Source organism: Stigmatopora nigra, chromosome 8 (assembly GCF_051989575.1).
Source record: "Stigmatopora nigra isolate UIUO_SnigA chromosome 8, RoL_Snig_1.1, whole genome shotgun sequence".
Classification (NCBI taxonomy): Eukaryota; Metazoa; Chordata; class Actinopteri; order Syngnathiformes; family Syngnathidae; genus Stigmatopora; species Stigmatopora nigra.
Window position 1 is genome coordinate 129426 of NC_135515.1, and position 13718 is coordinate 143143.

At 60.9% G+C, this 13718-nt stretch overlaps 3 protein-coding genes across 5 annotated transcripts; 1 reads left to right on the forward strand and 2 right to left on the reverse strand.

The window, feature by feature from the left end:
- The first annotated feature begins 40 nt into the window (after window positions 1-40).
- On the forward strand, window positions 41-3853 carry LOC144200708 (mannan-binding lectin serine protease 1-like). Its single transcript, XM_077722982.1, has 11 exons — window positions 41-368; window positions 427-545; window positions 753-1011; window positions 1089-1299; window positions 1364-1498; window positions 1680-1876; window positions 1965-2343; window positions 2399-2473; window positions 2544-2791; window positions 3004-3177; window positions 3253-3853. The coding sequence occupies exons 1-11, from the start codon at window positions 333-335 to the stop codon at window positions 3637-3639; spliced, it is 2220 nt and encodes a 739-aa protein (XP_077579108.1). The 5' UTR covers window positions 41-332; the 3' UTR covers window positions 3640-3853.
- LOC144200701 (mitogen-activated protein kinase-binding protein 1-like) lies at window positions 1084-10071 on the reverse strand. Of its 2 annotated transcripts, XR_013327177.1 has the most exons (25): window positions 9796-10071; window positions 9355-9446; window positions 9198-9260; window positions 9072-9129; window positions 8813-8983; window positions 8566-8703; window positions 8305-8487; window positions 8040-8185; window positions 7781-7967; window positions 7568-7651; window positions 7380-7492; window positions 7217-7308; window positions 7009-7137; window positions 6871-6941; window positions 6665-6786; window positions 6468-6534; window positions 6267-6378; window positions 6100-6163; window positions 5948-6025; window positions 5723-5867; window positions 5437-5640; window positions 5215-5326; window positions 5049-5133; window positions 4716-4972; window positions 1084-3620 (listed from the first exon to the last, which is right to left on the reverse strand). XR_013327177.1 is itself a non-coding variant. In XM_077722972.1 (24 exons), exons 1-24 carry the CDS (start codon window positions 10069-10071, stop codon window positions 4825-4827), a joined length of 2940 nt encoding a protein of 979 aa, XP_077579098.1. In that variant the 3' UTR covers window positions 4602-4824. The 2 variants fall into 2 exon arrangements, 1 of the variants encoding a protein (XP_077579098.1); XM_077722972.1 differs by lacking the exon at window positions 1084-3620 and having other exon boundaries at window positions 4602-4972.
- A 102-nt stretch (window positions 10072-10173) lies between these two features.
- LOC144200706 (S-arrestin-like) lies at window positions 10174-13699 on the reverse strand. 2 transcript variants are annotated; one of them, XM_077722978.1, is made up of 14 exons: window positions 13511-13699; window positions 13373-13433; window positions 13245-13289; window positions 12766-12968; window positions 12630-12689; window positions 12465-12538; window positions 12162-12300; window positions 11963-12047; window positions 11548-11620; window positions 11231-11368; window positions 11065-11142; window positions 10974-10988; window positions 10746-10828; window positions 10174-10545 (listed from the first exon to the last, which is right to left on the reverse strand). In XM_077722978.1, the coding sequence occupies exons 1-14, from the start codon at window positions 13556-13558 to the stop codon at window positions 10433-10435; spliced, it is 1215 nt and encodes a 404-aa protein (XP_077579104.1). In that variant the 5' UTR covers window positions 13559-13699; the 3' UTR covers window positions 10174-10432. The 2 variants fall into 2 exon arrangements, with proteins under 2 accessions (XP_077579104.1, XP_077579105.1); XM_077722979.1 differs by having other exon boundaries at window positions 10776-10828; window positions 13511-13696.
- Between the last annotated feature and the right edge of the window lie 19 nt (window positions 13700-13718).

A 13718-nucleotide genomic window follows, 5' to 3' on the forward strand; every position in this document is an offset into this window, starting at 1 on the left:
CTTCTCTGAGGGGGGGAGGGCCGTGCGTGTGGTTGGCTTTCAATTTGTTTTGGGTCCCCCCCCCCCCTCTTTTTTTGCGACTTTCGGCCAATCAACGCACACTTCTGCTTTTCAAGGCGGAAAACACACTCGAATGGGAACGTCAACGAGTGCCCTCTTCACGTGTAATCGGAATTATGGGAAATACCACTTGTATTAGAGTTATTAACATGGACAGCCCAGTTTCTCGAGATGAAACTAACCCTTTGACCAAATAGAGGCCAACAGACAAGGGGGTTGTTTGTGAGAAAGTTAGTTTTGAAGAAGGAAGTTCGTGTCTGCAGTTTGTTGTTATGGCAACAACAGAACACGTTGCTCTTGCTCTCGAGGTAAGTCCCATCTTTCCCAGAGCACATGAAGGCAACACAAATCTCTCCACCATATTAGATGTGTCAAATGAACGATGGGCAAGTGACGTCGGCACGCGTCGTTATGCCGTCATGGCATTCCAGCGCGAGTCGCGGAGGAGCCCAGAGGAGATTCCTGAACGGACGGAGGAACATGAGGTCAGTCCGACTCCACTTTATTGATTTATTATTGGTGATGAATAGAATGGTGGAGATGTAGTTAGTGATGGATGAATTGATGATTGCTGAGTGTTTGCTTATTTCTTCATTAACGGTGAGACACTTTGGTCCTGATTCAATTTTTGTTTTTGTTATCTTTTTTTTCCATTTTTTTTTTACGTTTACTCCCATCTTGAATGTGTTTAGGTCGGCTCGTCTGCTGCTGCTGCTGCTGCGTTTGCTGCCGTCGCTGGGCCCGGCGCCCGTGGCGACGGAGACGGCCACCGAGACGACCCGACTGACGGGGGTCTTCGGAAGTTTCGTCTCTCCCCGCTTCCCGGCGCCGTACCCCGACGAGACGCGAAGGCGCTGGGAGCTGGCCGTTCCCGTGGGTTTCCGGGTCGGCCTCTACTTCAGCCATTTCCACCTGGAGTCCTGCGACGGCTGCCAGTGCGACCACGTCAAGGTGAGAGAGCCCTGGCCACCACCCGAGGGCTCCCGCGTGCCATCCCCGAGATGCACACGGCCCCACTTTGACCGCAGGTGGAGGCCGGGGACGGCTCCAAGGACGGCTCCGGGGGCGTGGCCCTCCTGGGCCTGTTCTGCGGGGGCGGCGGGCGAGAAGCGGAGTCGGAGAGCGCGCCGGGCGCCGAGGCCCTGCTGTCTCCCGCCGACACGCTCAGCGTCACCTTCTCCTCCGACTTCTCCAACCCGGAAGACTTTGGCGGTTTCGTGGCGCACTACCACGCCGTGGGTGGGTGACGGGCGTTCTCATGGGACGATGGCGCCGACCGGGGATTGACGCCGGTGGTCCCCAGACGTGGACGAGTGCGCGGACGGGGACGAGGAGGAGGACGCCGCCTGCGACCACCTGTGCCACAACTACGTCGGCGGCTTCTACTGCTCCTGTCGCCGCGGTTACCTTCTGCACGCCGACAACCGCACGTGCAAAGGTCAGTGGACGTGGGAAACGGCGCGCTCAGCTCCTCCAAATAATGCCACTTAAAGCCGTCCGTCCGTCCGTCCGTCCGTCCGTCCGTGGAATTTCTAAACACCGAGGCCACCTCTCTGACCCGAGATTGGACAAATATGCGGCTGAACTCTGCTTGACCGATAGCCGCTAAACATTTCCAGCCGAGTGCGGCGGGCGGACCTTCAGCCAGCGGGAGGGCTGGCTGAGCAGCCCCCACTTCCCTCGGCCGTACCCCAAGAGCTCCCATTGCTCCTACTTGATCCGGGTGGCGGAGGGGCTCAGGCTCCGCCTCCGCTTCGATCCCGCCTTCGACGTGGAGGACCACCCGGAGGCCGCCTGTCCCTACGACTACGTCAAGGTGGGGCCAAAGGAAGATTGCTCCTCCGGAGGCGGGCGCAGGCTCGGGAGGCCCCCCATTTCCCAGCCGGCGCCATTTTGCCTTCCAGATTGAGACGGCCAGCGGAGAGCTGGGTCCCTTTTGCGGGCGTGGCTCGCCCGGCCTCGTCTCCGTCGACGCCAACGCCGTGGTGGTGGTGTTTCACAGCGACCACTGGGGAAACGGAAACACGGGATGGAGGCTGACCTACACCTCGGAAGGTCACCCGCCGGCCGCACCCGACCTGAGGTCTGGCGAGCGGCGCGTGGGGACACCCGGTCCGCTTTCTTTTCCAGAGGCCTCCCACGCAGCGGCGGTGGACTGCGGCGCCCCGAGCGCCGTGGACGGCGCCCGGGCCACCTTCGCCGGCCGCGACAACTCCACCCGATTGGGAGCGGTGGTCCGCTACGTCTGCGACGACGCCCGCCGACAGACGGGCCCCGAAGACGGTAAGCGCCCACGCGCGCGGCGTCCGGCGGGACCTGACGTGCCCGCCCCGGTCAGGCGAGTACCGCTGCGGTCCCGACGGGCTGTGGGTCCACTTGACGGCGGGGACGAGGCTTCCTTCCTGCGAGCCCGGTAAGCGTGGAGCCGGCCGGGGGCCCGTCGGTCTTTGGGGTTAACGCGCGGCGCCCTCCCTCTCCGCCAGCGTGCGGGCGGCCGTCCCAACCCCTGGCCGCTCGCGGCAAACGCGTGGTGGGCGGGCGGGCGGCCCAGGCCGGCAACTTTCCCTGGCAGGTCCTGCTCAGCGTGGAGGACTCGGGCCGCGTTCCCCCGGAGCGCCGCTTCGGCTCGGGGGCTCTGCTCTCGGACGCCTGGGTCCTGAGCGCCGCTCACGTCCTGAGCGCCCGCCGGCGGGGCGCCGTGGCCGTCCCCGTGGATCCCCGCCACGTCAAGGTGAGGGCTTGAAAAGGGCAAATTGGAGCAAAACATCAGGAACGGCGGCCACTTTTGGCTAGCGTCCTGTGCTAGCAAAACAACTCATTGGGACTGGCTTGTTTGGAGGCCTTTTAGTAGGTGAGGTCAAGCAAGACCTCTCATTTCTGTGACCTTTGGCTAAAGCCGCCGCCGCCGACGATCGGGTAGCATTTTAAGGCTTGGTCCGTCAGGTGCTGGCGGGCGCGCTGGACCGACGGACGGAGGGGGGCCTTAGCGCCGCCCGGGTGCTGCTCCATCCCAACTTTCGGCCCGCCGACTTTGACAACGACATCGCCTTGGTGCGGCTGGCCGTCAAGGTGGAGTTGGGTGCGGCGGTGCGCCCCATCTGCCTCCCGTCTCCGCAGGTAGGGCAAACGACGGCGGTGCCACGGCGCCCTTGTCTGCCGGCGCCCTTGTCTGACGGCGCCCTTGTCCGGCAGGGCGACGACCCGGCGGCCCCGCCCGACACCCTGGGCGCGGTGGCCGGCTGGGGCGCGGCGGGCCCCGAGGGCGCCCCCGACCTGCTGCGCTTCGCCCGGCTGCCGGTGGTGGCGCAGGACGAGTGCCGCGGCAGCTACGCGGCCGGCGGCTACAACGTGACGGACAACATGTTTTGCGCCGGCTTCCGGCAAGGCGGGAGCGACACTTGCCCCGGCGACAGCGGCGGCGCCTTTGCCGTGGCCGATCCCGCCACGGGCCGCTGGGCGGCGCTGGGGCTGGTCTCCTGGGCGGGGCCCGAGGAGTGCGGCGCCCGCCGCGTCTACGGCGTATACACGCGCGTGGACAGATACTTGGACTGGATACGCCGCTGTCAAAAGGCGGATTGATGGCTGGGTCAAGAAAAGATCTCATTTCCCATCATCGGCACACAATTTGACTCCTTTTTTTTCTATCCATTGATATATATCTTTTTCTAATCTGGAACGAGATTTTCGTCCTATAGTTTGAAATAAACACCCGGTTTTATGGGATTATATCCAATCAAAAGCCTCTATTGTCATCATACACAGCTGTGCATAATGAACTCGGCCTTTACTTGAATGAAAAAAATATATATATATGTATACTATGTTGTTTTTTTGCGATAAAAAGCCTTACTATACTATGTCGTTTTTTGAAGTAAAAAGCCTTACTATACTAGAACGTCTTTTTGCGATAAAAAGCCTTACTATACTATGTCGTTTTTGAAGTAAAAAGCCTTACTATACTATGTCGTATTTTGAAGTAAAAAGCCTTACTATACTATGTCGTCTTTTTGAATAAAAAAGCCTTACTATACTATGTCGTTTTTTGAATCTAAGAGCCTTACTATACTATGTCGTCTTTTTTAATAAAAAAGCCTTACTATACTATGTCGTTTTTTGAATCTAAAAGCCTTACTATACTATGTCGTTTTTTTGCGATAAAAAGCCTTACTATACTATGTCGTTTTTTGAAGTAAAAAGCCTTACTATACTATGTCGTTTTTTTGCGAAAAAAAAGCCTTACTATACTATGTCGTTTTTTCAAAGAAAAAAGCCTTACTATACTATGTCGTTTTTTGAAGTAAAAAGCCTTACTATACTATGTCGTTTTTCAAAGAAAAAAGCCTTACTATACTATGTCGTTTTTTTTGAAGAAAAATCCTTACTATACTATGTCATTTTTTTGAATAAAAAAGCCTTACTATACTATGTCGTCTTTTGAATCTAAAAGCCTTACTTTACTATGTCGCGTTTTGAAGAAAGAGAGCATTTTTTTCAGAAGGAAATATTCTCTTCATTTGAAATGAAAAGAAATGCCCATTTTTTTGCTTCATAGTTTAATGTTACGAAAAATGAAGAGATTTGGGGGGAAATGTACAATGACGGGGAAAAAGTGGTTGGCCGGCACCCATTCCAAGCACCCGCGTGCGTCCCCTTACCATGACAGCTCTTACGGCCGGCCGTTGTCGGCGGAAAGGCCACTTTTGACTCTTGGCCAGGGTCCCGTCCGTACTTGGGTGGGCGGCCGCCAACGCCGCCAACCCTGGCTCACTCGACGGGGCAGAGGACGAGGGGCGAGGACGACCGCCGCTGTCGTCGTTGTCTTCGACCGGCGGCGGGGAGACGGTCGTCCGCGGGAGAGGGCGGGCTCGGGGCACGCCCACTCTCCCGGTCCACGCCGCGGCTGGCTCCTTTCCTGCCGACGGACACATTGGAAGCGTGGAAGCCGGCCCAGATTGGAGCGCCAAAGGCTCTCTCTCTCCCCCTCTAACCTGAGACGGTGTCCGTAACGTGCCAGGAAGCGTCTGCAGACGGCCAGCGGCGGCGGCTGGGGGAGCAAATGTTGGCACGCCCCTTCTGCAAAAGGGAAATGACGGACCCATATAAAGTGCCATCTAGCCGAGAGGGCGGCGTCTGAGGAGGAAGCCGCCCACTCACCCGCGGACGGGACGGTCCCGGCGGCATCCTCGCCGACGTCGTCCGGGAGGAAGAAGGCGGCGCCCGCCGTCCATCGATTGGCCTCCGCCGCCCTCCGTGACGTTTCATCCGACTGGATCATTTGGCAAAACCAAAGAAGAATTGCCCAAATGTTCAAACGTGGATGAGAATAGAAAAGAAGCCATTTTTCCTTCTGCCCCGCCCACGCCCCCCCAGGCTCACCTGGGACTGCCGCTCTGCCTCCCGATCTGACTCCCCCCCTTCCCCAAGAACACGGTCCAGACGGCGCGGGAGGAAGTCTTCGTCCTCGTCATCCTGGCTCTCGGCGGGACTGGGCAACGCCACCAGGGGACTGTTTTCCAACCAGCGATTGGGCAACGGAGTCATTTCCGTCGGGACGAAGGTGGAGACGGCGGGCTGGCCATTCTGAGAGCGCCAAAGAAAATGGGCCCAATTTAGCCGGAGAGGGCTTTCTCTCCCCGTTTGGACGACAGACGGCGACCCCTACCAGTTTGCGGAACCAGGCCGGCATCTTGCCGTTGGTGCGCACGGAGGGCGCTTCCTCCCAGGGCCGAGCGCCGGGGTCCCGCCCGGCCCGAGAGACGGGCCCCGACGGCGTCCGCTGAGCCGGCTTCAACACAAAGGTTTCCCGCCTACGACAAGGAAAAAGAAAAGAGTCAGACGGAGCCGCCGCACTCCCCACGGTTAAGGGTGTAATCGAGTGGGCGCTCGCCTGATGAGGGCGCTCTTCTCGCCGGGCCGCTCCTCGTCGACGTCGTCGGAGGGTTCCAGTCGCCACACCGCCACGCATCTGGGGACACGGCGTCCGGCGTTAGGGACGGCCGGCCCGCCGGGGTGTTCGCCCTCGGGCTGTCGGGCACTCACCCGTCTCCCGAGGCGCTGGCCAGGAAGCGGGCGTCCACGCTAAAGCTCAAGCAGCTCACCGGCTCTGACGGCCACGGGAGGAAGGAGAGAAAAAAGAAAGGTATACGGGCGTGGCCACCGAGGGAAGCCAACCTCGGACCCCGGCCGTTTCCCGGGCAAAACATCACCCGAGTGTCCCGTCAGGGTGGCCAGGCGCTCTCCGGAGCGCAAGTCCAAAATGTAGACCTTCTTGTCGGAGCAGCCCACGGCCAGCAGCCAACCGGAGGGATCCACGGCCACCTGCGGCGTGCGGAAAAGGAAGGGGCGCGCCCGCCCACCCGTTGCTCGCAACACAGAGGGCACAAAGGGCCACGAGGGGCGGGGCCCACCTTGAGCGGCGCTCCTTCCAGGCCCCGCAAACATTTGCTCAGCTTCCCCGTCATGGCATGGTACAACCTGAATACAAATGAGGTAAGACGTGAGAAAGGCCCCCAAAGAAGGACGAAACAACAACGCCGTGGTGCCATCACGCTGGCTCCTCGCAAAAGGTCACCCAGACGGGGTCGCAGACCGGCCTCTTCCTCACCGGACCGTTCGGTCCTGACAGGCGATGGCCACGCGCGTCCCGGGCGCCACCAGGTCCATGTGGTGCAGCGCCGTCTTCTCCACCAGGTGGTGCGTCCGCTCCAAAGACAGGGCCCGCCCATTCTGAGGACACCCAGAAAGAGGCGTGGACGGCGCCCGGGAGGAAAAGCGCGCCGGGCGGTGCGCCGTGGGCTCACGGCCGTTTACCCGTCGACACGTGTAGAAGTAGATGCTTTTGTCGGCCCCGCAGCTCACCAGGCGGAGGCGCGTGCCGCCCCCTGCCAAGGCAGGCCTACCATCAATTTACGCTTCCTCGGCGCCACGGGCCGGCGCCACGTCACCCACCCACAAACTTGACGCCCAGCACGGCCGCCGAGTGGTCACTCAGGGTCTGCTCCGGCCGGTAGTCGTCGGCGTCGGCGCGGAAGACGCGGACCAGGCGGTCCCTGCCGGCGCTGGCCAGCAGACGGCCTCCTGAACCGGCACCCCGCCCGGCCAAATCCTGATCAACGGTGGCTCTGGCGGCCGAGCGGGAAAGGCCCAAGGCCCTTACCCGTCCACGCCGGCGAGAAATCCACAGCCAAAATCTCAGAGTCGTGAGCCTCCATTTTGACCGGCCGCTCCGGGGATTCCCAGTCGTAGATCCTGCGCGGCAGGGGGGGGAACCAAAGCCGCGGTTCAGGTGGTCCGAAAAGTGGCGACGGGGGCCGCCTCACCGCAGCGTTCCGCGACGGTCTCCGGTGGCCAGCCGGCGTCCGTCGGGACTCAAGGCCAGGACCCGGAGCTCCGTCCGGCAGCCGTCCTCCCCGGAGAAAGTCCTCAGGAGGTCCTGAAGGCCAAAAGAGCAAGAAGCGTTGACAATAAGGACGGAGGGAGACGGCGGGGAGACGGCAGCGAGCCTCACCTCGCCGCAGAGTTCGGGCCGCCACTGCCTGACGGTGCCGTCCGACGAGCACGTGAGGAAGGAGGACGACGGCGACGGACACACCTGCCGGGACGGGCGTTAACCCTCTCTGCCGCCAGCACCAGGTCCCATTGGCCTGGGACAACATCCTCCAGCCCGCAAGCGGCACGAGCGGCGCCACCCATCGTTCCGACCGATGGTCCCGACGAGTACCTGAAGGCTCCAGACGGAGGCGCCGTGGTAGACGGCCGAGTGGACGGCGACGGCCACCCGGGGACGGCTCACGTCCCAAACGTAAAGGCTGCGGTCCGAGAACACGCAGGTCAGGTGGCGGAGGGCGGGGTCAAAGCTCAGCGCCACCGCGTCGGGATACGGGCCGCGCCTCTCGCCGTCGGGAGGCCTGGGGGAAAAAAAAAAGAGTAAGATATCCACTTGCAAAACAAGTCCCCGGGCAAACATTTAGGCCACATACCCGCCGGGCGAGGCTCCGAGGCGGGGCGGGCGGGGCAAGGTGGCCACGTAGCGCAGGTCCACGGGCTCAAAGACGCGCACCACACCGTCGGAGCAGCCGCAGAAGACGTAGTCGGCGCCGGCGGCCACGCTGCACGCGCACGCGGCCTGTCGCCGCCCAGACCCAGCACAGAGCGTTTTGAAAGGACAAAGGTCCCAACCCTTCAAAGCGGGACCAACACAAATCCACAGGGCAAAGGGCAAAATGGCCGCCCGGGCCGCCTGACCTCCAGCGACACCCAGGCTTCCAGGCGGCGCTCGGCGTCAAAGCGACACAGCAGGCCCGACTCGGTGACGGCGTAGGTGAAGGGCGCGGACGGGCCGCGGCCGCAGGCCACTCCCACCAAGACGGCTTCCTGCCGCTCGCCCAGCAGGGCCGGGCGACCCATCAGGGGCACCGTGCCGTTGACCTGCTCAGAGACGGACGGACGTAAGGACGGATGGACGGATGGACGGATGCGGCCAGGAAAGCAGAATGGGGGACGTACCTGCCGCTCCCTGGAGGCGTCCAGGTACCAGAATTTGACGTGGCGCTTCCCGGCGGTGACAAAGTAGCCGCCGTCCTCGGAGAAGGAGACGGCAGACACGCCGCTGGACACCTTGTTGGACGCCAGGACGGAGCCCTTCTGCTCGCAACCGCAGTGGGCTCATTGGCTTAGAACGTCGACGGCGGGCTAGCGAGCGAGCGAGCGAGCGAGTCTACTTTTGCCGGAAGAGAGAGCCTTTGCCACTGACCTTCCAGTCCCAGACGCACACCGTCATGTCGTACGCCGAGCCCACCGAGACCACGTAGGCGCCGTCGGGGGAGAAGGCCACGCAGGAAACGGCGCACTTGTGCTTCTGGACGCTGGCCGTTTCCACGCCGCCGTCCGACGGCCACACGCGCACGCGTGGCAGGTGACCGCTCTGAAGCGCAGAACCAGCCGGTGTCGGCGAGAGGCTCTGACGCCATATTCGGCGGGTGGGCGGGCGGGCGACGGCGGTTTTCGGCTACCTCTCCCGTGACCAGATGTTTTCCGTCGCCGGAGAAGGCCAGAGCGCTGAAAGCTTTGCTGGGAGAAAAAAGGAAATAGTTGTGAGCGGGGGGCCAAAACAAAACGGACCACTTGAGCGGACGCACCGGGACGCGTTGACCACGTGACGCTGCGTCTTGAGCTGCGGATGGAGCAGGACCACCACGCACCTGGGGCACGAACGCACGCAGACGAGGAAGTGGGGCCGGCCGGGTGGGAAGCCAAGCCAAGGTTATGCTACTCTCGGGAGGGAGGTCCACTTACCCCGCAAGGTAGGCCACTAGGCCAGAGTTGGGGTCCGACGCCAAGGCGCTGCTGCTGCTCGTGCTCACGCCCAAAACCTTTTCCAGTGCCACCTGAAATGGACAGCAACGCTAACCTAACCCGGTGTACCACGTCTTTGACACAATCTAAGCCTTGTCATGAAGCTAATGGCAATGGATAGCTCGCCGGCTGCCAGATTCGTCTTCAGCCAACCCGTCCAAAAAAAAAAAACGGACTCAAATGTCACGAGAAACATCAACGTGTAACGACACTACTTGATTGCTCCATTGCCCCGTCGTCGCCGCGCCTGAATAATGTCGAATGTCAGTAAAGGCGACGGGCGGAAATGTTTCCCGTAGCTTTCTTTCAACGGACAGCCAGCTAGGCGTATTAGCGCGAAAGCTAATGCTAGGCTAGGCAACAAACAAGCGCCGCACTCACCCGACGTTTGGACGTTTTGCGTGAGCCCTGCCGGCTTTTCGCTGCCGCCGCCGCCGCCACCGCAAAGTCACTCTTGACGACGCGGAAAGAACCGGCGGCGTCCTCCCTCTTCACCATGTTGCCGTTTTGGGCTTTGTCGACGGCGGGCCACTTTTCAAGCATGTCTGGCGTAAACACTTTTGAAATTTCGCGGCCCTCGCAGAGCATTTCTATCCACCAATCATCGACGAGCCTATCAACCCTATCACAACAGATGCAGAGGAACACCCATTTCATACTGCCAATCAAATAGTAGTCGCTGTCCTCCAATCAACAGAAAGTAGGTGGGCCCAAAGCGTCCGTGCATTTTCCCACGCAATCAATCAAGTTTTTCCCAAAGACGGCTGTATCTTTTTATTGGAATCAGCTGCTTTGTCAGAAAAGGAGTAAAAGTTGCTCCCAATGCTTTTCAAAAGTTAAAGCAAAAAAGTCAAAGCTCTCAAATATTTGACTTTAAAATAAAACGGCTACTCTACTGGCTGTTCTCACTCACTTAGTGGCAAGCAACTACATTGAGGTGGCGACAGAGCCATCGGGTTGCTATGGCCACCATTTTAGGGTCGATCCCGGCCCCTAGTCCTAGTCCCGGTCCCTCGTCCTAGTCCCGGTCCCCCTCCTCCTCATCGTCGTCTTGGTCTTCTCCGATGACGCCGCGGAGATAAGAGCGTTTGAAATCCTGGAAAGTGATGTCGTCACACTCGCTCCCCTTGGCTGAAGACACAAACAAACGCGCAACATGTCATGGCAGCAACGGGCCCGATGAGGTGGGCGACGACGCGGCGGGAAGATGAGCCGATTAAAACGGTCGCTGGAGCTCCGGCTTCTAGGCCGCCCGCCCGGCTTTGGAGGCCGGGAGATTTACAAAAAAGCCCGCTCAGCGTTTCCAAAGACTTGACACCTACGTTACGTACCTAATTCCATTAAAGCGGCGCCTCGCTCACCCGCTGGCCCTCCAGGGTGCATCAGTTTGAAGGGGAGCTCCACGCGCACTTCGCTGCGGGCACAGCACAACAAACTGGCGTTAGACTCTGCCCATCCACCGACAGAGTCCATTCAAAGGCCCGGGGCCCGTCCGGGTGGCTTCCTGCCCATTTTCGGGCCTATCCGCGTCACTTCAAATCCAAACGCGGCTAGTTTACCTGGATCCCAGAGGCCTGGGCGGGGGAGAAAAACAAAAACAAAGTCAGGAGCGGTGGGTGGACGACGGGGCGTCTTTTTCCGTGAGCTCACCCGGCGGCCGTCATCTTCAAGAGCATCCTGTAAGACACCAGCATGCCCTGAAGCTCCTTCAGCACCTCCGGCTTGACCCTGAAGGCGGAACAATGAAAAGGTCAATGTCAGAGGCCATGCAGAGTCCATGCAGAGCCCCCCCCCCCCCCCCCCCCCTCCAACGTACACGCTGGAGGAGGCCAGGTTGGTGTCTTGGTGCTTGAGGTGGCCGTCCAGGGCCAGGCCCCGTCGCTCCTTGTTGGGCTCCAGGCGCGGGTACAGGGCGTACGACTTGATCCAGCTGGAGCCCGGCGCCGCGCCGTCGCTGCTTGTCAATTGCGTTGGAAAAAGGAAAAATGACAAAGTCACTCAAAGAAGAGCGCCTACAGTAAAGGTGCAATCTGGAAATGTTAAGACAACACTAATCATTGTTTTCTTTTTTTTTGTTTTTTTTGCATACTGACTAAGATGCAAAGCAATCACCATCAAGTGGGATTCCCTCACCCGCTTTCCTCTCGGGCCACCGTCTTGACGTATTTGTCGTCCGAGTAGAGGATGACGTTGGTGACCTGCTCCACTGACCGCCATAAAGATAGGTGGAGAGGGACTGAGCGACAAGCGGGGAGGGCGGGGAGGCGGGGGACCGGGGAAGTGTGGAATGGGGGACACCCGGGGAGGCGGGGGACCGGGGAAGTGTGGAATGGGGGACACCCGGGGAGGCGGGGGACCGGGGAAGTGTGGAATGGGGGACACCCGGGGAGGCGGGGGACCGGGGAAGTGTGGAATGGGGGACACCCGGGGAGGCGGGGGACCGGGGAAGTGTGGAATGGGGGACACCCGGGGAGGCGGGGGACCGGGGAAGTGTGGAATGGGGGACACCCGGGGAGGCGTGAGGAGGCCGCCTGCCCGCCGACGCTACCTGACAGGCTGATGTCCTTCACGGTCCGGTTGGAGGAGTTGGTCATGGCCACGTCGGCGCAGACCGGCTCGCCGTGGTAGAAGGTCTGAAGAAGAGCACAGGCCAAAGCTGAAAGCCGGACCCCGCATCAAATGGAAGGTGGACTATCGTCCGTCAGTCCTTCCATCCGTCCATCCGTCCGTCCTCTCCGACCACGGACCTCTTTGGCCAGACGCAGTTTGACGGCCAGCGGTCGGTCCGACAGGAGGAAGTGGAAGGTGGTCTCGGCCGTCGGCGACGCCTCCACGTCTCGGGCGGGAGCGCGCTGGATCTTGCGAATGGCCAGCTCCACGCAACTCCTGCGCCGGCCAACCACAAGAGCAAAGCAAATGATGGCCCGCCCGCGCTTTCCTATTTGGGACCACGTTCTTCTCCAATTGGTTTAGACCGGCCGGCCGGCGGGCGCCGTCACTGGCTTAAAGCTACCTTTTTTCTTCCAGTTTCCTTGCTTTTTGTCGCTCACCGTTTGTCAGCGGCGGCGTGCTGTGGCACGGCGTCCGCGCAGAAGGCCTTGACCTGGAACTCCACGGCGCATTTCTGCTGGCAAACAAAGGTGGTCGGTCGGCGCGGGGTCCGCCGGGACGGGGTCCGCCGGGACGGGGTCCGCCGCCCTCCCCACAGGCTCCACCTTTCCCACGTCCGACGGCGCCGGCTGCATCGTGACCGAGTTGGGCAGGTTGTCCGGGAGCTGCGGAGAGAAATGGCGCGCTGGAGGCGGGGGCCCAAACGCCACGCGGGTCACATTCCACCAAACCGGGAGGCACCTCCAGGAAGAAGGGGAAGGCGTGGGGCCCCAGTTTGGCCAGCAGCTTCTCCCGGATGGGGCCGCCCACGCGCGGCGGCGACCCGTCCACCGGCGGCGGATACACTTGGCGGCTCAGCGCAAAGAGGTCCCGCTGGAGGGCCACGCCCATCACGTCGTCGTCGCGCCGCCCGTAGCGAAAGGTGCACGACAGCGTGACGTAGACTGAAAGGAGAGCGCGGGGAACGGGAGGGACGGCTGGCGTTTATCGGTCCGAGCCGTGGACGTGGCTCGCCGCGACACGCGTCCCTCGGCTAGACCGGACGGCGCACTTTTACCGGGAGGGAAACATTTGCTTTGTCTGAAAGTGTGAAAGTGTTGCGTGCGCACTGGAAGTTATGGCCTGAGACCAGCTGCCGACATTTGCTTCAATGGGACTGGACCGCTTGGCTCAACTGTCAACGATATGGGTCTAGCGACAGCAGGTGACCTTCAACTGACCTCTTTTGTCTCGCAGCTGCAAAGGGTCCACCACAATCACCCCGTCTGAGTGGGAGGGAGGGAGGGAGGGAGGAGGCAAGGGCATGTGAGTGGGCACCAAAAGCCAAAAAGCCGCGTGGCCCACTCACCGACGGGATCCACGTGGTCGCCGTGGTCCACAAAGTCCCTGTTGGCCATGTAGATGGCCACCTGGGCGGGGGCAAAAAGAGTGCGGCGGGCGGATGGGCAAAACAGAGAGGGCGGCAGTCCTTCAAAATGGAGCTTACCGACTTGTCCCGAGAGACTTTCTTGAAAACCACCAGTTTGGGACTCATTCTGAGGAGGATGGATGGTCGTCCGTCTTCTTCCAATGTCCAAAAGCGCGGAAGGGCCCGTCCGGGCCGTCTGGCTTTATAGCGCACGGCGGGGATAAGCCGCTTACGGCCGCGCCTCACCTTCTCGCTCGCTGACGCGGTGAAAGGACACCGGGAAGGA